Raw genomic sequence first — 23655 nt, 5'->3', positions numbered from 1 at the left:
GATTTGTACATTATGGGGATTATTTTAATCAAATTTGGACGTAACCAAAATGACACCTTTTTTCTTTATAAATATAGAATTATTTGCTTTTTTTGCTATTTTGGTGATGGGCCAACTTATTTTTTATGTGAATTTTTTTTTCACATTTGATTTGCACAATATGGTATGACTATGCATACTATGCAATCTTAAAGAAAAGTCATTCATTAATATGGTGTTTTTGAATTGTCTTTCACAAAAAAAAAAAAAAAAAAAATGCACATTTTTTATTTTTTTTAGGGATAATGCTATTTTCTCAATGTTAAGTCTGATTTGACCTATTATTCTTTTAAATCAGGCTTTTACTTGTTTAAAGCCTGCATTTTTTGTCATACACTGTAAAACTTGGGTTCTGAATCCAAAGCACACAAAACAAATTTTCTAATTTCCAAGGAACTCTGAAAAGTCATAATTCAATGGCTAATTGAGCTAGTAAATAAATTTGATACCATTGTTTGTTTTGTAACAATTTGTACCCCTGATTTCTGAACAAGTATTTTCAGAGAAATACTGCTGCAAAATAAAATTCATAGTTAAAATTATTTGCTTATACAAACTTATACAATTGTTTCAGAATATATAGCAAATGATTAAACAGTCAATAAAACAGAAAAGACAACAAACAAACAAACAAAAAAATAAAAAATAAAGTCAATTATTCTGTAGATAGGGTTAAAGATCATAGCTAATAAATAGTTAATACTATGAAAAATGCAAGATTGTTTAAAACATGCTTGTTATCTCGGTTAAAATTACATCAGGCAAGACATTCAAGTAAAAGTCTACAAAAATAATACAAAGCATAAAAAAATTAGATTAATTGACATTTTGTTTATTTCAAATCATTTTGAAAGTAGATACTTTGTATTTCTAAGATATTCTGGTCGGGTTAAGCCAATTTCTTTCCATAGCAACCCATGAAAGGTTGCATTAGATGTTTAACTACTTGTGATTCCATCATGAAAGACCAGCCAATTGTGGACATAATGTTCTCAGCTGTTTACTGCTTTGCTTGTGTGACCGAGGTATAGAGAATTATGATGTGAATTCCTCCTCTGTGCATTGAACTTTAATGGTTCAGAAATACAGTTCATGTGTGCACATATATAAACATTAATATTGCACAATCTATGATCTGAAAACTAAATGTAAATTAACATAAAAAATGTTTAACAAATGACAAAATTTAAACTGGAGTCACACAGATCAGTGTAATTAGATAAAATGCACTTTATAATATGAATTCATGTGTTTTCTTTCTTTTTTTTTTCAGATTTAATTCATGAATTCTTCATTCAAGTATTGGATAATATTCTTTAAAGAATCATGTTGTATGAAAAATACCCTACACTAAAAAAGTTAAGAAAAATTACAAAAGCAAAATTAACAAAAAATGCAAAGCTATGACAACAGATTTTTAAAATAAAAATTAAGAAAAAAGTAACACAAATAAAAGAAAACCCAGCATGCGACCACCAAACAAAGAAAACTTCAAACCTTTCAAATACATACCGATCTCTCCAGCTGGGAGGATGAAAAAGAGACAATGGCTTTAATTAGAGAACATTCAGAAAGATGCAAGAGAAACATCTTAATTTTTTTTTTTAATGGAAAAATAATTGATTTTTAGGGGTTTATTTTTTTTTTTTTTGCAGTTTTTCTACCTTGTGGAAAAGACAGCTTAAAAAGTTGATTTGACAGTTAAATTCAAGATTTCAAGAGAAAAAAAAGATACTTTTATACTTAAATTTGTATTTTGATGAGATATTAAACATTTAAGAAACATGTAAAGTTACCAGATCTTTGCGAAAAAAGTTTATATTTTTAAAAGACTTTAGGACTGGAATTGTTGCTTATGCTATAATAAATAAAAAAGTAAATCAATTTTTTGTTTTTATTTATGAAGAATTTGTTTATTTGATTAATAAACAAATTCTTCATAAATAAAAACAAAAAATTGGATTACTTTCACAAGACACATTTTATCAATGAAAAGGAAAAAAAATGAGAGAAATAGTAAAATACTTGTAAAGGTTTTTTCTGTCCGAGTCTCGTCAATGACAAAACTAATCTCAAATGTGGAAAAGTGTAAACACATCAAGTGAAAGGAAAGTGGGAGGAAAAAAAGAAGCTCTATTAACATGAATATTTTACATGTATTTATCAATCTGTGGTGGTCTGCAAACTAAATTAACATTAAATAATGTCTAACTACTGACAAAATTTAAATTGGAGTCATGCAGGCTATTGTAATAGCCGAAATGTGCTCTAATTATTATCATCTAATATATTAAAATTATAACATGAAATGGATTTAACTGTTTTTGTCTATGTAAGTGGACAGTCGAGAGATGTGAATGGCCTCAAGTATATAAGCTGTACCTTACAGAAAGAACTATTCATATGAATATTTGCTAGAACAAATATTTGTACTAAGCAAATGTTCTCTGGTGGCAGATTAATGGGGCTCTAAGTTTCCAGGTGTCAACCTTGTGTGTGGGAGATTCGGTTGTTCTACCTATATAGCCAGCTCCATAGTGACAAATAAATTTATAAACAGCAGAATCCTACTGAATGGTAGGTAGAATATATTTATGGAAAGAAGAGAAAAAGGTTTGAGTTCTGCAAGTTATTTTCATCATGATAAGTAGCTCAGAGTAGAAAACAAAATCTTTTCCAAAATGACATGGTTATTGGAACCTAGCCACAAAACATTTTAAATAGGACAAAACAGGTCAATAAATTTTTATACTTAAATTTGTATTTTGATGAGATATTAATTAATGAAAAAAATATTACTAACTTTCCAGAGTTCAGCATCTAGATTATTATTGAAACAGATCTGATGGGCGAGAGTTACAATAAAATTAATCTTCTAATTTTGGGAGCACAGAAAAAACAATTTAAACCGAGTCATATAAAAGTTGTTTTTCTATACAGAACACATGAAGGAGCTTTAGATATGAAAACATCAAGGAATGAGTGAGAAGCGTAATCTTTGACCTCCATGCTACTCTTGCTCATAACAGTAAAGGGTTATCAATGTAACGTGTGGAAATTGCAGGTGTCATGGTTCATTTGTTTTTCTAAAAATCCAATAAAAGTACAAGTATTTGCTAATAAAGAACCAAGAGAGCTTCACATTGATATCAATTTGGCGGTGCAGCATATTATTGAAGCTAAAAGAAACGGACCTAGTTCCTAGCTCCATCAGTTTAACAAAAATTTGTTTTGGAAATAATTGGAAATTTAATAGGACTACAATATAGTCATCAAATGCTAATCATCTAAGGGTATGATTGGTAAAAAGACTTAATATTATTGGAGTGAGGACACAAATTGAAAAGACACCCGCACAACGAGACAAATAAAAATTCAGTATGTGCTGTATCATAGTGATTAATCATTTTGTCAGTTCAGTTAATCATTTTGTCAGTCATTGATAAAATAGCATAAAAAGAATGTTGGGTTTATAAACTGGATAAGGCAGAAATTCTAGGGCAATTAATGACTCACTGGACCCAGCTCCTAGGGCATCTCGGTCCAAATTCTACTTTCTGATAAATCACCTAACAAACAAGTAAAACTCTTCATTTATAAGTATTTGAAATGCTTGACCAATGAGATAAAAATGTTTTGCTGACTTAGGTATAAACCCTAACCCACCATATTTACAGAGAGAAAGGAAAGTAACATGAAAGTTGGCTGATTTTTTATCTATCAAAATATCAGGAGTAAAAGTAGACAAGTAAATGTTATAACATCTACATCTGTATTTTGTAAAGAAATTTATACATACCATCTCGTTGACTTTGTATAGGCTCCAACCAGGTGAGGAGCAAACCAAATATGACAAAGAGTACCGTGATCTTCATTTTGATCCAGAATGTTGTCAATCAAATGATTATTGCTATAAAAAATAAAATACAAATGAAAAATATAATAAAATTGATATTTTTCTAAAAAATATGGTCGCTGAATCCCATATTCAGCAATAAAAATGTTATTTCAAAGAGAATCTGAGAGATGCATGAATGTATCTAAAAATGACAAATTCTAGGTTTTTCAACAAATTTAACATAAATGCATATGCATTATTCGGACTAGTATTCTCATTTTTGTTGTTAATCTTATTTTTTTTTATTGATGAACAAAAAAGAATGTGATGAATATTATAAAATTTTTTCTGAGATATTGATAAATAATCTATAATATAAATCTCACCTGTCTGTTTAAATGTATGTATGTATGTATGCATGTATGTATGTGTCTATGTCTGCCTAAAACTTGACGGTTTTCATGAGATTTTGAAGTTCGACCTTTTGCACGACAAATATCAAAAAATTGGTCCAAAACATTAAGTTCTTCACCTTCAACTGGGCACTTTTGTACAGGGAGGGTCGATTTTATTTGCTGACATTTTTTGTAAGTCATTCAACCCTCGCGTTCACGACATTGCTTAAAAGGCGTTATTTCAACCACCCGTGATGTCACAACCACGGTAGGCACATCGGTAAGACAGTTTATTTTTTCACCACTTTTTCCTCTGGCACATTACAGGTTCGAGCCCGCTTACTCCTATTTTTTACGCTTGCAATTTTCTTTTTTTTTTTTTTTTTGCTTTTCTGCCTTCGCATCACAACTGCCTGCCTTCTACAACTTTTTTTTTTTTTTGCTCAATACACACCTCCAAACACTGAGGCAAAGCTAGGCAGCCAGGCTAGTAATAAAAAAATAGGATACGAGATCGAAAATAGGGTTTATCTTCAAATTCATGAATGCAGTCTCATTTTTGATCTCGGTGCCTTGAGTAAGATTCAAATAGAATTTTTGAAAAAAAAAAACAAAATTTAATTTTTGGTGGTTAGCACCCTCAAAAACCTGGCAAAACTTGGAATTTTGGGATAAAATGAGAAAATACTGCTGATTAATCCCCCTCCACTACCCCAATCACCCCCAACATTTAGGCTTGCTTCGAACAGATCACAGTCGACAATAGATTAGGCACAAAAACCAACCAATTCACTTAGGATAACAGAAAGCAAGACAAGAACAAAGTAATCATTGGAAATTGACAAAAATACTAACATTAGTAATACCAAAGGACGACTATTTAGCATTGGACAAGGCATTATCTGCTACTTAATCTGATAGTCATAGTTAGTATAATTTTTCCCACGTCAATCAATATAAAACTTATATAACTCGATTCAGAATAAAATTTTCTTTAAAATGGTATTTTAATATTTTTGTTGTGATTTGTTTATTCAAAGAAACTGCAATTTAATTCTTTCTATTAACGAAACATGTTGCTATAGCGTGTCTGCAAGTGGTAGATAACTTTTCGGACACACGCGTGTTAGCTCTGTTCATATAAATACTCAACACAGAAGATCTACAAGTCGATGACGTTTGATTTTTAAAATAATAAGAAAAAAGAATTGTCTATCACAGAATTTGAACAAAACACGTGCAACTCTCCAGTTAGAACATCTTGAAGTTAAGCCTTTTTAGTATATAAATAAATAAATCAAGATAGAAACTTCGTTCAAATAGTATGTAATAGCTAATATATTTCTTTTATTATTTGAAAAGAATTGGTTAAGAACTTTTTATGTGCACATCAATAGAAATGATAGTGAACGCTGATATTTGATTGTTTTTGTCTGTTTTTTGAGTGCCATACATCACGATGACATGCCATTATGTAAATTCATAACAAAATGTTTGTTTACAAAGTGGCTTACAGCAATGAAGTATACATTTTTTATTTTTATTTTACATTATTTAGAAAACATCAGTTTTTGATTATGAAAAGGAAAGACTATTTTTGGTAATGTTCTATTTTAGCATCGGGGGGGGGGAACGTTTAAAAAAAAATCAATTCAAACAAAAAATTGAATAGAAGAAAGTTTTGTGTTTATGCACTTCTGTTACCGTGCTATTTTTTAAAAATAGTATTTTCAAGTTAAATTCAAGTTTTACAATATCTTTTTTTATTAAATTATTAGGTGAAAATATTATGTTTATTATTAACTTATTAGGTGATAATATTATGTTTATTATTAAATCATTAGGTGAAAATATTATTTTTATTAAATTATTAAGTGAAAATATTTTTTTATTATTAAACTAGCGGGAGGTACCCGACGTTGCCTGGGTGTTTAGAGGTGTGTGTGTGCTCGGGCTGGGGGGGGGGTAAATAAAAACAAAAGAATAAGCAAAGTAATCACCCTGTTTAAATATTATAAAAAAAATGTTAAAACTTAAAAAAAATCGAAAAAAAAAATAAATAAAATAAAAGAAACTAACGTAAGGCAACGAACGATGTTAAAATTTCTTAAAATCGGAAAAACAAAAACAAAAAAAGAAAACGCGAATGTGATGGAACCCCCCCCCCAGAAAAACGAGCGTAAAAACCTCTTTAAAAAATCTGAAAAAAACAAAACAAAAAAAAACATAGAAGAACGTGAAAAATAGCTTTAATAACCCCATTTCAATATTAAACCTTAAAAAAAAGAAAAAAAAAAGACACCTCACACCACGATTCAAACTCACAACCTTTAGATAATGACGCCGCGTTCTAATGAACTGAGCTAAGAGGACGTTGACTAAATTAAGTCTTTTTTTTTTTTAATATTTCAACTAATTCATGTTCCGACGTCATATGCGCACGCGTAGAGCCATCTTGTCATGAGAGGACGGTTTTTGGCTACCCCTGCCTGTACAAAAATTACAGGAATTAATGTTTTGGGCCAATTTTTCGATATTTGTCGTCCAAGATGTCAAACTTCAAAATGATACCGAACTCGTGAAAATCCGTCGCCTTTGTCGAAAGTTTTTGTGAGACATATAAACACACACACATTTTCGCTTAATATATATATATATATATATATATATATATATATATATATATAATAGACTAGCAGGTGGTACCTGGCGTTGCCCGGGTGTTTAGAGGTGAATCAAAACCCTGAGGGGGGGTAAAATTTTTAAAAAAAGTTTTGGTAGGTGAGTATGAGGATCGAACCTGAACCCTTGAGGTAAAGTTGATAATTAAAGTGTGAAGAAAAAAATAAAAAAACAAAAAAACATGCGACGCTAACCATTGTGCCACCGTGACATTAACGGAAACACGTTTAAATTTATTTAATTACTTTGAATTTGCAGGTGCACGTTTTAATGTCTTAATGAGGTCAACTTTGACTGCAGGGTTTTTATTTTTATTTTCCCAAGATGTTGGGGGGGGGGGAACCAACTCCCCTTGTCCAATTTGAATAGCAATTGTCCGATATAAGGAAAATATTTCCACATTGATCAAATCTGATTGCTTTCGGACATTTCTGGCGATGGCGACCGGAAAAATACCACCAGAATTAGTGTCGCTTTTATTATAGGAAAAAGCCTAATCCACATGCGGCGAGCGAGCGAAGTCGAGCAAATTAAATAGACAGGCAAGATCCGTTGTTAACTCGGAGATATGATTTATATGTGATATAAAAAGTTTTAAGTTGTGAGTCGACTGAGCGCTTCTCTGAAAAAAGCCTTTCTTGGACATACACAAAAAGCGAACATACATACACACATTTTCGCTTATATATATATATATATAAATAAGCGAAAATGTGTGTATGTATGTTCGCTTTTTGTGATTATTAGGTGAAAATATGTATATTATTAGGTGAAAAATATGTATGTTCGCTTTTTTAGATTATTAGGTGAAAATACTGAATAATTGCAAAACACATCCCCCTCCCATTTAAGAATGGATTTCTAAATATGGGGAGCTGAATTTTCCCTGCATTAAAAACCAACTTTTTGTCTAACTCTGTCCTCGTAGGGAGGCAAGTAAATAGGAACATTATTTCAGCATGGTAACATAAGTGCATAAATACCGAAAGCTTATTTGTATAAAACTAAATGAAAAACCCATTTAAACAGGATGGGAATGTTTAATACAACAAATAAGATGTCCAAAAATGCTATAATTTTGATGCATTTTATATTGTTACTGTTGATTAATACATACTGGAAATTTCATCAAAATTGGTTGGTTTCATGAATCTTAGTAAATTTTTAAGTAAAGGAAGGGGTCTACAACTCTAAATCAGAGCCCCTCAAACTTCTGAACGCTTTATTTAGAAACCCATTCTAAGCATGAGAATAAGGTGTTTGTATCTATTCTGTACTTTCACCTAACAATTTAATAAAAAAATATGATACGTTATTATTTAGAAACGTATAGATATTGTGAAACTTGAAATAGTATTAGAAAAATAGCACTGCAATTATTTGTTTTTGTTTAATTTTAATGCAAACGGCTTAACTCGAGGCCCCTTTTTTATTTAAATAAAAACGCTTCTAAATGAGTCAAAACACACAAACCACTTATCCAGCTATGTAAAAGAATAACTTATTTTGTCAATGATAACATTTATTGGGTTTGTTTTAACATCCACAGAGGTATGAAAAAGCAGTAAAAAAACAAATATATAACAAATAAATATTACCAAAGGCAAGATAAGTTACTCTTCTACCTACCTCAATAAATTTTTGGTGTTAATGTTTATTCTGTTAAAAAAACAAGTAGTGTCAAGCGTTATATGAAAACGAGAAAAAATGGCTGTGATGTCTCTTGAAATTTTTGAAGTCTTGACAATGATTTAAAAATAAAAAAATATACAAAATAGCTGTAGAAACCCACCCAATAATTATCACGGCAACTTTATAAGCCGTTATAATGAAACTGGATTATATTAATTAGTTTAATGTACTTGAAAACATAATTGTAATCTGTACAAAATTTCCTTTCATTTGATATGCAACAAGCCATATTTTGTTAATAATTTCTTTGAATTGTGTCGTGGTGGTCATCTTGGATTTCTCGGTCGCCATCTTAGATTTTTCACAGTGTAATGATGACAAATGATAATGTCCATCAAAATAATATTTCGCATGATTTCGCATTACCTCCATTTTTTTTTAGCTGTTTTTATGATGTTTCCACTTAAAACCGTTAAAATGAAAATGATGCTAATTTAATAGACTTGAAACCATTATAATTCTAATCTGTACAATTTTGTTAATTTATTTAAATAAATTAAAACCGTTAAAATGAAAATTTTGTTAAGTGGAAACATCATATCATGGTGGACATTTTGAATTTCCCGGTCGGCAGCTTGGATTTTTTATGATGCGATAATGACAAATGATAATGTCCATCAGGATAATACTTCATGATGATAAAGCCGTACTATTTTTTTTTAGCTGTTTTTATGATATTTCTATTTTTTTTTTTTTTTTTTTTTTAAAGGAGTCACCACTTATTAAAGCCTGGAGGCCACTCGAGGATAAGAATTAATGAGTGTACAGTGGTCAAGGGAAACTTAAAGCCGTTAAAATGAAACTGAAATATGTTAATTAGTATGCTAATTAATCCATAAGTTACCAAGTGAGATGGTCATAAATACAGTCATCTGAACCGTCATGGTGTTATATGTTCAAAATTTCATATCTTCAAAAGATCTGAAGATACAGCTTTTTAAAAGATGGGTTAATCTGTAAATAGTGCAAATTTTCGACCATTTTCAATAACAAGTCATATATGTATTTGATTAGGACTGACTTAAGACAAAATGTCCAGTGAACCATGCATTTTTTGATACTTTGTTTTTTATGCTCTTTTCAATAATGCTTGATTTGAGTTTATTCAATATAAAGAAAAAATGGTGTGATAGGTATAGCACTAACAACTAAAACTATGGAAATTAATCAAAGTATGTTTAACTTTTTAGAAAAAAAAAAAGCTTGCAAAGCTTTTCCTGACCAGTTTTAACTTAATTTGAAATATGCAAAGCATTAGCAGCATTTGACTTTTCCTGCACAGCAAGCAACTGTTTATAGTTGTTGATTGCTTTTTTAGAAGGAAAAACTTTTATACACTGAATATTGTTTTTTTTTAGGAGTCTGACATTACAGTTCACGCTAACAGCAACAATTACAGTTTTCATGTGAATTTCTGATATTTGGTGAGAATATCATATCCAACGTAACTGTTTGGGTGACCATGTCATCCACCGTGACTGATAAGACCTGAATGATTAATTAATAAGTCCTGAGTGACATCATCAACATCACAGTTGTCATGCAGTGGCATTGGCAGATCATTTTTCAAATCCCTTTCTTGCTCAGCCATCAGTGCCATCAACTGTAATTGCTCCTCAACCCAATCGCTGTCTATTTCTACACTCAAATGACTTATTCTCTTGTTTCTTTGATCATAGTAAAAAACTTTTTTTTTGATCGCTCAATTCATAAATATCTTTACCAATGTCGAGAAGACTACTTACTGGGGAAATCTTCTTTCAAATGACTAGTGAAGGTGGTTTCCCTTCATTTTTTGTTGAGTGCCCGTTCTGACTTGACCATGAGTGGTTGTCCCTTCTTTTTGGATGTCTTTCTATTTAGATTAGCGATGACATGGTTAAAATAGCGATGAGTCAGTTTGTCGATGTGATCAATCACAGCATGCTTCTGCTTGTTACAAAGCCGTTCCCAAACGCACGCTCCCACATGTTGATCAATGCATCGGAATACCTTCTGACCGTGTCATCTTGGTACTGCTTAGCTTGCGGCACACTGAAAATACCACGATAGCTGCATCATAGTATGTTGGGAACCTATCATAAAGTATAAATGTTAGGGGATTTTTTTCATGCTTTTCATATAACCTTATTAACAGAACTGACTACTGCTCAAAAGTATTTTGCAGTGTCTTCCTTGATGTAACCCAATCATAAGAGCTGCAATTAAATCAACAAGTGAGTGGTTACTACAATAATATGTACAAATTTACTGAAAAATCGTCAAAAAAAATCTTTTTCCAAAAAAAATTGTCAAAAAAATCTTTTTCCGCATTTTTAGTGGGACTTTCAATGTGAGATTGCTTTTAAAAGCTATTTCTAAGTTCTTATTACACAAGTCATTTAAAAATAATTCTATGGGTAAGTGCATGCAAAGGAGGAGAGAGGATTTATGAATTTTTTTTTTTTTTTTGACAATTTTAACCGAAAATGTCTATTTTAGTGATTCTTTTGGGGTGCTAACTGCCAAAAAATAGCTATTTTTCCAAAATTTCTTTTTGATTTAGGTTTCTTATCTGAAAATGCATCCAAAATGAGACTGCATTCCTAGATTTGCAGAAAGCCTCTCATACAGCTTACCCCTACATAAAAAAATGGGTACTTCTACATAAAATGAAATAAACGTTTTTTATTTTAAACACTAACCTAAAATTATAAAGAGAAATAAAAATATAAATGAGTACTTCTACAAAATTTGAACCAAACACTTTATCTTATAAACAGAAGATAATTTGTTGTTAAAAGCTTGTGTTGATGACTTAAAGTCTGATAGTAGCAATACACATGAAAAAATTGAAATAGCTTAAAATATTTCAATATTTGTATCTATAGAGCTTGATGAGCTAAGAAAGAATCTTTTTAAATTTAAAAAATCCAATTAAAATTTTGTGCCTCACACATTTGGATATTTTTCCCTCTTTAAGACCATATGTGTTTTGTCACATTTTTTACACTACTTTTTCAGTAAAAATGTCATATCTTTGTTAAAACACAAGACTAAGCAATGAAATTTACCATATAAGTGTATTTTTGTACAAGGAATCAGAATATGCGACTGAAAATATCCAAAAGTTCATGGTTTCCAAATAATCTGCAGTAAATGTGCATAAATTTGTTGCAATTCCTTAAAAATGCCATGTATCCATAAACAGAAAAGTTGGAGAACTCAAAGTTAAATTGTAATGTGCTTTATGTACAAAAAACTTAACTCTAAACATAGGACCATTTAAAAATGAATATATTGCAATATTTCTTTGGTATTATTGTAGATTAACACCTTCTGTTTAAACCCAACCAACCCCTTCTGACCACCCCTCCAAAATGTGATTCTACCTTTTTAGGCAATTATGTATGAAATGCCATGAAAAACTTTAATGAAAGATAAACAAATTATTTTAGAATTTAATGTAAAATAATTCCCCATTACAGGTCATTCTAGCGTTTTAGGGCAGTTAACTGGGGCTTTTATGGGAGATAAATCCTGTATGCTTTTTGTTTTATTTTTTTAAGACGATTATTTGTGGTTTTAAGAGGGTTTCTATGCAATGAGAAAATAGGGAGGGTTGCCATTCGGACTTTGAATTAATTGTAGGGCTAAGGAAAATTATGTGTGAACATACTGAAGACTTGACAGAAACAAAAACAATATTAGAGGGGGGGGGCGGTTAGTTTCACAAAAATTTAATGTAAAATAATTCACCATTTCAGGACAGTTAACCAATTTATTTTTTATGTGCGTTTTTCTTTAAGGAAGGACCTATTTTTTGTTTGTTTTAGACGCTTGTATGTGGCTTACAGAGGTATTTTGTTGGGGAGGGGGGCACTCGAACTTAGGGTTATTGTTAGGGTTAAAGAGTGTTTTAGGACGAGACTTACCACACATAACTTTAGTAGGTGGGTTGCTAATAGTATTTTGTTTTACTATTTATTTTTAAGTCATTATCAAGACTTCATATATTTAAGTGTCAACTAACTGACATTTGTCTTGTTCTCAGGAAATGCTCAACAGTCAACACTATTTGTGCGTTTGTATTACTTGCCATAAAGGTATGAAAAAGTTGTCGAAAAAATAAAAAAAAATAAAATTATAACAAATAAATGTTATGCAAAGCATGTTTTTATTTAATGTAACATGTTTATTCAGCTCGAAAAACATACAGTGCTTACCAATGTATTGGAAAGTTAAAAATGGCGGCCGACTATCTCTTTCACATGGTAAGTTTGGGAAAATGAGTTAAAAATAAAAAACTAGACAAAATACTGTTAAAAACCCGCCGAATATATATCTGCCTATGTCACGGTAACATATATTGAGCGAGTTTCTAACAGTATTTTGTCTGGTTTTTTATTTATAACTCATTTTCCCAAACTTACCGCCTCACAGAGAGAGTCGGCCGCCATTTTAAATTTTCAAATACATCGGTAAACACTATGTTTTTCAAGCTGAATAAGCATGTTACATTAAATATAAACACTAAAAACATATCCAGTTAGGTAGAAAAGTAACTTATCTTGCCTTTGATAACATTTATTTGTTATATAGTTGTTTTTTTGACAACTTTTTCAAATCTATGTGTATAGTAATACAAACGAGATTTTCATACATCTTTTGATTTTGAAAAAAACATTTGTGGTTGTTCGCAGTAAAATATTGTTTTAATTCGCTGTTCAAAACTAATGCAATGAATAAAAGTGCATACAAGCTATATATCTACAAAAGTTTACTTTGTTTTTTTACCATGTTTTTAAATTTGACCAGAAATGTGAGAAATTATAATAGATTCATAATGCTGAATTGGTTGGGATTGTTGTTAATATACATTCTGAAAACCGAATAGTTCTAAACTAATGTTATTCTGATAAAAAATAGCTCTAATTAAACATATGAGCATTTATATTCATATTTTCATGTTTTTAATTCGTTCGTGAATAAAAATTAAAGAACGCGTGTTGTTTATACCGTGCTATGACTAATACTACAACTGCTGCAGTGCTGCTGCTACTAATACTAACTTAATTTGACCAAACTCGTAAAATAAACATTTTTTTCAGGTAGGTCCTTTTAAATTATTATTAATTACCGCGGTCCTACTCAACATAAAATAATACTTTTAATTGATAAAGATAGTAAAAAGAATGTCCGATAAAATTTTTTTTCAAAATGTTCAATACTCGTCATATTAAAGTCTTATTTTTAACAACAAAAAAAGAAATGGTCAAAAATATTTCGGACACTTGACAGTATTAAGATTAACACCTCTTCTGATTGGTTTCCAAATTTCATAACGAAATTCTTCTACAACCATGGTACGGGCCTTTAAAAAACAGGGAGGGTCATTATAAAACCTTACCGAAAACGCTATTTTATGACGTTCACATTTTTATCACTTTATTTGCTTAAAACTCTTAAAATATATAATGTACATTCATATTTATTAATTTATTTGAAAGTATATTCATTTCCAAATAAAACAGTAGTAATTTGAAGACTTAAAGTGCTTTGGTTTGAAAAATATGGCTATTTTAGTAGAACTACCTGGAAATCTAATTATCCAAAGCATTTTTTTCGTCCGTGTGTATTACTACTAATAAGAACTTTTCTTCAAAACCAAAAACCAAACTGAAAATATGTGACAGTACAGTTGAATGATCATCCTGTTCAGCCATAAGTGGACACTGTCTTTGAGATTACATTCATATCACAAAAACTATAAGAAACCATAGGCAAACCTTCACCATTGACACTGACAAGACATGTAGCACAGAATGTTTTAGGGGACTGTGTTCACGCTATGGCTACCATAAAAATGAAAGACAATGGTATTGAGTACCATATACATAGTAAACTTGAACCATAACCTACTGAGACTTGATTTTATCATTAGCTCTTCTCAAAATTCTGCTCAATAGGATATGTAAGGTGGTATCCAGTTCTTCACTTCAGAGCAACATAATTGATCAAACCAAAGAAATCATAAAATAATTTTCTCTAGTTTGCAACAACTTGGGATGCTACAACTCAGACAGGCCACACTCTTCCTTAAACTATCTGCTGACTGTTTTTGACCCTAATGACCAGTGGCATATGCTGCATTGCTACTGATGGACTGAAAACTAAAACAACTTGAGGAAATAGAAGTCATCATATCGGTAAGATATTCACAGTGGGCAGCATTCATTGTAGCAGTAAGAAAGTTCACTAGAGTTGTGTGCTGATTTTTCAACTGGTTTTAATGCAGCAAGAGAGGATCAATACCGATTGCCCACCTCAGATGATCTCTACACCATACTTAATGGTGGCATCTTTACAAAATTAGATCTCAGAGGTTTATCTGCAAATCAAGGTGATAGTAACCTTCATGGAACTGCTTTCGATAAATACATGTTGTGGAGTATTCCAATTCACTCATTTATCTTTTGGTGTTAAAACAACTCCTGTAATATTTCAACAAATCATGGACACAATGCTGACCATGTGGAAGGTGTAGCTGTGACATCACTTGTCAAGCAATCTGACCAGGAGTTTACTGAATGAAGCAGCAAGGTCCTAAGCTACATCCAAAACTTTAGTTTCCAGCTACAGGCGAAAAGTGCCTTTTTATTTATAAAATACTTGGGATTTTTCTTAAATGGTCAAGATCAATTTCCAGATCCTCCTAATATGGTAGTTATTTGACACATGCCACCTCCATCAAATGTTAGCAATTTATGCACATCTGTTGGACTGATCCTGGCCCATGGACTGTCAGAAATCATTTGACAAAATAAAATCACTCATTAACTCCAACCTTTTGCATTTTGATCCACATAAAAAAAAAATCATTTTAGGAGCTGATGCATCAAATCATAGCATAATCTTGCATATATTCACGATGAAACTGAGAAAACTATCATACATGCAGCCAGATCTCTGATGGACACAATTATAGTCAAGTAGAAAATAAAATGAATACACAAATTATGGAGTTTCATTTCAAAAGATTCCAAAAATAAAATTAAAACAACTAATATGGCAAGCCATATCAGAAAAAGCAAAAGTTTCATATAAAACAGGAAACAATAAATGTTCAGAGAGACATCCAGGAACAAATGGCAGCTACCAGAAAAAACAAACTACTATAGAAAAAATAAACTACTATAGAATCAATATTGACCAAAAAGAAAAATTGGAATATTGACCACAGGCCACAAGAAATCCATTATCTGACAGAAGAAATGATTGCTTTTGATATTTAACCATATTCTGTGACATCTGGCATTGGATTTAACAAATTATTGCAAAACTTTGCCCAAATTACAGTGTTTCACTAAAAAAGTGCAACACTGAAAAAATAATTTGATATATTTACCAGTAAAAAACAAAAATAATCGTCTTTTGATAAAATTAACATTTTTTTTTTTTGGCTACAGACTTATTTTTATTTTACCAAGGAGTCATCACTTATCAAGGCCCAGAGGCCACTTGAGGATAAGGGTTAATAGCAGATGCTATCAAATCTGAAATGAAAGAGCAATTTAGAAAAGAATACCTGAGAAAATAAGATTATATATATAAATTTATGTATAAGTTAAAACATAAAATAGATAGCAGAAGAGTATTGCTCCTAAGATATTATGGATCCTTCATAGGCTGGACAAAAGAAGAACTCCTGCACTTTGATCAGAGGGCGAGAAAAATAATGACCATGTGCCTGAAGGATAATATTGACCAACTCTCCATAAAAAGGGGATGAGAGGGAAGAGGATTAGTAAATGCAAAAGATCCACGGATGTGATTAGCTAATGGCAAACAAAATTCTCAAGATGTGTATAGAGGGCAGCATACACTCAAAACTTCAATTGTTTCAAATAAGAAAATCAAATAAAGCAGTAAAAACTATATTTAACTGACATGTTACCCATATTTTACTTTGTTGCATATTACGATAGCAACAGTACTGCCTATATCTCTGTAATATAGTACTGCGAATATAGACCATAAATAAAGTTATATTTCTGAATTTTAGAGATGAAGATTGATAATTTGTATTATTTGGAGTATTCAGATTACTGTTCTCATCTTTTGGTCAATGTAAACTCTGACCTTCTTTAGGTCTATTTTGTTGAATTCTGGAATCTGTACAGAATGTCAAATATAATCCTTTATTTAATCCACTGTACAGCATGCTCTTGTTCCATCAGTCATGACTAAGTAAAAGTCTTCAGTAATTCGTAATTGTATTTTAATATCGTCTGCACCAAGAACTGAACCTTCAACCCCCAGAAAAGTGTCACTTAGAACTGAACGTATTTTTAAATTACAAGTTAGCCACCCATCATTGCCTAATTGTACAATATGTTTAAAAATGATTTTAATTTATGCAGATTGCGTATGTATTATTATAGAATCAATCTTCTATTGATTATTATATATATTATGAGGAATAGACCTTAAAACTACACATAATTGTCTTTAGATAAAAAAAAAACATACAGGATTTATCTCCCATAGAAAAAGTGGTTAATTGCCCTAAAACGCTTGAATGGCTCAAAATGGGAAATTATTTTACATTAAATTCTTAAATAATTTTTGTTTATCTTTCATTAAAGTTTTTTTAGGGTAAAATTGTCTAAAAAGGTAGAATCACATATTTTGGAGAAGTTGTCAGACAGAGGGTGTTAAAAAAAGGTGTTATTCTACAATAATATCAAAGAAATATTGCAATATATTCATTTTTAAACAGTCCTAGATTTAGATTTCAGTTTCTTGTACATAAAATGCATTACAATTCAAGTTCTCTAACTTCTTTTCTTTTAATGAATACATGGCATTTATAAGGAATTGCAGCATATTTATGTGCATTTACAGCAGATTATTTGGAAACCATTAATTTCTGAAGATTTTCAGTGAGATATTTTGATTCCTTGCATAAAAATACATTTATATGTCAAATTTCATTGCTTAATCTTGTGTTTTAACAAAAATATAACATTTTTACTGAAAAAGTAGTGTAAAATATTTGATGAAATGCATATGATCTGAAAGAGGAAAAAATATCCAAACATGTGAGGCACAAAAATCATAACTTCCTTAATTTTAATCAGATTTTTAAAAAATTTAAGATTCGTTTTTAGATTATCGAGCTCTTTCTATCTATGCTATTAATAAATTAATAAATGGTTTAAAATATTTCAATAATAGTATTATTGAAATATTTTAGCCATCTTGATTTTTTCATGTGTATTGCTATAAATAGCCAACGACCACCAACATTTTATTAGCATGTATTAGGATTTGAAGGACATTGAACATTCTGGAGTGTCCTACACTAGAAAAATCCACAATTTCACCAGAAAAATTTAATAGTCAAAAGAATATTTTGTGCCTCTACATAATCTGACAGAGAACTTGGTGCATTGTTTTAATTGCTCCAGGCCCAATCATCTTTATAAACACTACCAGTTTGAACAATTGAGGCAGCGCTGTAAGCCAACTATCTGATGTTACAGATGCAAAAAGCAAGATGTGAGCACAACTCTTGCCCTGATTAAAATGAAAACCAACCTGCCAGTGATGTGTGTGTGTGTGTGTGTGCCAACAGAGTGATTGAGTCAGGATGAACATGGTATCTTATGAGGTGTTCAGTTTGTGGTCCACTGAATGGACATAATACAGAGGTCCTGATCATTGGCAGAAAGAGCATGACCAGCAGGGGAGCGACCAAAGTCAACCTGCAAGTGGATAAGAGGATTCCCATAGCAATGGAAATGTTGGCCATAGATGGACAGCTATTGAGGTTCAAACTCCTGCTCAGATTTGACATCATCCATCTGTTGGGCAATGTTCATATAAATGAGCACACTGACGCCAATTTCTGGAATGAAGCTTCCAGTGTCTGCACTGCTATTGCAGTGAAAATAAAACGACCTGACTTTGATGTTGTATTTGATCTAATTATAAAAAAAACTGGACTGTGACCTGAAAGTGGTTGGGCAAGTGACTGTCAAAACAGCTGATCAATCAGACACCTGAATACACTGTACTTGAACATGTTGAGAAAGAGTATAATTGTGAATTGCAAACTTGGATTCACAACAGATGGCTGATACCTTACTCAAAGAAAGAGCTCAATCCCCTGAATGGTGACTGTTCAGCATAACAAAGGTATGGATTACCATAAACTGAACGACCATGTGGAAGCATACACTGCACATGCTGAGGTGTGCTCACAAAAACCGAGAGAGACTAGTGTAGGAAGAGGTTCAACATGTCCATGTTGGACTTGAGAAAAGCCGACCTTCAGGTGCATGTGCATTGTTCTTAATGCCTATTCCAAACCGTGGTGATGAAGGGGAAGAGATACTGCCAGACTAGGATAGGACTTGGGCTTAACGTAGCCCCATCCAGAAGAAGTATGGACTGTTCATTGATGTTGTTCTCATCCCGTCGAACCAGAGCTTGGCAAACCATATGAACATGCTACAATAAAGGAGACTAGTAAGGATGAAATCCATGACCGAGCTTGTACCTTTGACTTGTACTGAGAAGAGTGATAAAATGACGAGTAGCCGGATCATAGAAAAGAGTAACGGACATCCAGGCACAAAACATATCACATCTTTCACCCAGCGAGTTTGCCAAATGATTACCAAAGCAGATGTGAGATTGCCTATTAGAGTATGTACAGAATGTTCAATGATTGATACAGCCCAAGTTCATTGGACAAAAGGTGGATTAGAGCTAAAAGCTAATTGGTAAGAGCTAGAGATATAACTTGCTACAATGACAAAAACCTCTTGACAATCATGGTCCAGCAGATTATTTGGCAGCCTTTGTCGCAGCAGGACTCCAGCAATATCTGTCGGTATCTTCACTCGACATTCTTTGAGCACAGTTCACCGCAACAACTGCTGCTCACAATATCACTGCATTCACCAATGGGGAATTTCAGTAGTTTCCCTGCTAGTGGTGAGTGCGCCTGTGGTTTAAGAATACTTATGTGCTAGCAGAAAACAGCGTCGTAGAATGATGCTACTGCAGCATTAAGTGTATTGTACATAGGAAGAGGTGTTCTGTTCAAGAAGGAGTGTTTTGGTATAACATTGTGTCCAAGGATACATCATTGTTGATTGCACCTGCCAACAGGATCTACAGATTTGAGGTTAGAATAAGTAATAATGACTGATACAACCGGTACTGAGCAACTCTGTATGAGTGAAACTGCTTTGTTGTGGATGCAAGTCCAAGTTCCAATAATAAAGGTGATCAGCCGGCAAGCAGTTATTGCTGATGGTGTCCTGTGTCATCTAAAGGATGTGCGACTAAGTAAATACCATTCTGTCTGGCAGAGCAGATGATGAGACTTGCTGGCAGACAACATGAAATAGAAAAACCTCAAAATCACCCTTGCAACAAAGAACATGATTACCAACATGACTTTGCCAGTGCTGTGATCAAGGATCATGAGAGTTTAATATGTGATGAGGTGTATGTCATGAGAGAATCACTCAGGGATAAGGATCAGATTGTCACTAACATGGTAGTGGTGGAAATTGTGTAAAATTTGATTATTTAAAAGGACATCTCAACAAGAACTTGTTTAAATTGAACTTGAAAGTGACCAGGTTAAAGTCAGCTGAGAAGCAGTCCGTCAGTATTGTGCTCCACAGGTGGAAAGTTCTGGGAAAGAAACTTTGCTTGTGGAATTTTGTTTTGTTTGAAGCAAAGATTGAGTGTAGATTACTGACAGTGGTCATAGCTAAATGAATATTTGTTGTGAATGTTTTACAGAGAGGGGTAATATGTATTGAAGCTCAGTCAAGCATGTGCAATGAAAATAACCTCTACAAGAAAGCGGTAGGAAGAAGAAAATGACATTGCTTATCAGATTTTTAAACCGGTTTTGTACTCTGATATTATATCATTTTGGGCTAATCTTTATTTACACAGACTGGAGTATATATGTCATCACAAATAAAAACTGATATATCCAGAACATATAATTATCATCGTTGTAGGAGATTTATTGATGACCTTACATGTATAAATGGTAACAAGGAATTGGGGGGGGGAACATCCAAAGGAGTTAGAATTAAATTGTGAATATAGAGGAACACAAACTACATTTTCTAGATTCAGATATAAAAATTGAGGATGGAATTTTTGTTTTTTGTTTAATTTGATAAAAAAACTCTTTCCCCCGTTCAAATAATTTGTATGCTGCCCTGTATTTATGTTTTATGGAACCATTATGTCAGAGTTTCTAAGAATAGCTCGCGTTACCTTAAAATTAATAGATTTTATGTCCCCAGATGATTAAACAAGGTGGTGATAAAACCCAAATATTTAAACAGTTAAATAAATAAAGCATTTTTTCGTTATCCTGATGCTTTTGAATCGTTTAAAATTAATCAGAATATATTAATAAGGGAAATCCAAAACTATTAGTAATGTATAAAATGTATTATTTAAAAAAAAAAAAAAAAATTGTGTGTGTGTGTGTGTGTGTGTATATATATATATATTTTTAACTTTTATATATTTTTAATAAATATATAAGAATGTAAATATATAAGGTACTAATAATAGTAGAGGGTGATAAGTAGTATAATGTATTAATCCTATTCTCATAAATACACCACTGGTAAATTAAAAATTATATCCATTTTGAATTTGGAGACATTTTTTTATAACATGGATAGGTTAGCCATATTAATCATGAGCAGGTAACTAGATCTGAAACAATTTTTGTTCTTATGATTAAGGAAGGTGGCGTCTGATCAACACTGCTGGGAGTCATGATTTTAATATACTGTTTTGTTTTTAAATCTCAGAAACAGTGTTTCATGGTAAACAACTGATGATCCCTTAAATTAACATTAGGACTATTGTGAATTTGAGAGAAAAAGTTGATGCATTGAGCAGATGATTATTTACTGACTAAATAGTTTTCCAACGAATAATAAAAAAATATATAAATGAAATAAGTTTTTTTAATATAGTTTTAAAGGTTAAAAAACTTTCAAGACTATATATATATATATATATATATATATATATATATATATATATGGTGAAACTGGTAATTAGTAAAAACTTGAAGAGAGTGCTCAATATTATTGCAGAGCAAATATGTATTTTATTTTAAATATGTGTTTTAATAAAACACTATATATATATAAATATGTCTACTTCATTTAATCACATAAATTAATATACGAAAGTATAGATTTATTTGTAAACTTTAAGTATTTACTTCACCAGTGCTCAATACATAGGTAGAGCTAGGTACTATATATATATATATATATATAGTGAACTAAGTAACTCACATCGGTGAAACTATGAAATATGTAAAATACTTTTTAAATAAACAATTTATACTTTAGTTCACATTTGCGATTGAGAACTTTTTGATTTCTTTTCAACACATTCCAGCACTATAGACCACATTCATGAATGATTTTTGTATGGCTTATATCCTTGCATAAGCTGATGACACGATTTACAATGACAGACTTCTATCTCTCCATCAACAGGAAAATTCAATGCCTTTTCAACAAAACCTTCATAGAATCAGCAACCTAGAAATATAAACCATCCTCCACACAAGAAATTCCCTCTTCTTTGGAAATAGAATACGAATTATAAAATACAATTCTGAAAATTCCTTTGTTGTATAAATAGGAGTCTACAAGGAGTGTTGTGTAGGATGAACAGATTATGTCTCTCTGATAATAACGATGGTCAAGAACTCAACAGATTAGAAAGCATCTGACAGCATTCCTCAAAGAGCTAGGTTTAAATATGACTATCGAAACCAATCTTATTAATGTGGACACTTCTTAGACACAAGCCTGACCCAACAACCCCACTAGACTACAAACCCACTGCTCAGATATATTTCCAATCATGCCATCACCTTGTGTTTTTAAGGACCCTATGTCTAACGTACACAAAAGAAGCCACCATCTTTCATCCAACCTTGAGTTTCCAACAACCATCCCATATTACAAGGCTTTTCAACAAAAACAGTTATTGAGAAGATTTTACAAAATTAGTTTTGTTAGAAAGGATTTGAAAAGGTGGCCATTTTTTCTAAAGTGTGGAATGTTGGAACTAATTCTGAATAAGCAATCATAAGTCAAAATAGTTACTTATAAAAACTCGAGGTGCATAAGCTCCAAGTTTTTATAAGTAACTATTTTGCCTTCGTAAAAGGTTGCATAAGTTTTTGCAAGAATAAAGTTTTCTACAGTAGGATTCCCTCTCCAATAAACATAGAAAGGAAACTTACTATCGAATGCTTTTGCTCTGGTCATGATTTTGCCTCGACCCCATCTGACCATGCCTCTGACGATCATTCCTTAGTCACTGGTAGAAAGGATGACTGAGCACACATGAAACAGAAACTAACAAATGAACAAAACTCGTTGATGCTCCTACCTTAATTGTATAGCATCTACGGGCTATGCCTCATCCCCCTCCCAAATCCCTATTAGCCTGAAAACCAAAATACTAAACTCTTTCTCAAACACACCCACATTGTGTCAAATCATCTTCTATATATATATATATATATATATAAAAGGCAAAATGTGTGTGACCATTTTGCGTATGTCTCGCAAAGGCTTTTCTCGCACACTGTCCCGGGGGGGGGGGGGTTTACGATCGCTTACAAGTGTTTATATAGGCCGTAGATAATAATATCTAGGATTTGGGAAAGCGCGTCTAGATTTATTTACATCGACTTTTACAAAATTATTGCTATTTTGGCTTCTCACGTGTTGATTTGGCTTTTTCGTATGAAAAGCGAAACTAATTCAAAGCTAAGGGAGCGTTCTCATCATCGCGCCGGGAAACGTCTCGCAGCAATCAGCTTTGATCAATGTGGAGACAAACTCCTTATATCAGACAATTGCTATTCAATCTAGACAATGTGGAGCTGGTTTTCCCCTCCCCAACATCTTGGGGAAACAACCAGTCAAAGTT

General features: G+C 31.8%; 1 protein-coding gene across 5 annotated transcripts in view; it reads right to left on the bottom strand.

Annotated features, from left to right (window-relative positions):
• The window catches only part of LOC145279884 (neurofascin-like), an 825765-nt gene that overhangs the window by 373268 nt on the left and 428842 nt on the right, over window positions 1-23655 (bottom strand). For all 5 annotated transcript variants that reach the window (XM_080131346.1, XM_080131349.1, XM_080131345.1 and 2 more), the window contains one exon: window positions 3839-3949. In XM_080131346.1, coding sequence (XP_079987472.1) covers window positions 3839-3914 — 76 coding nt within the window. In that variant the 5' untranslated portion in view covers window positions 3915-3949. The remainder of the gene's footprint in view (window positions 1-3838; window positions 3950-23655) is intronic.

This window comes from Euprymna scolopes, chromosome 7 (genome assembly GCF_053919585.1).
Source record: "Euprymna scolopes isolate OS-2025 chromosome 7, ASM5391958v1, whole genome shotgun sequence".
NCBI lineage: Eukaryota > Metazoa > Mollusca > Cephalopoda > Sepiida > Sepiolidae > Euprymna > Euprymna scolopes.
The sequence above is the reverse complement of the archived record's forward strand: the minus strand, read 5'-3'. Positions and strand labels throughout refer to the sequence as shown.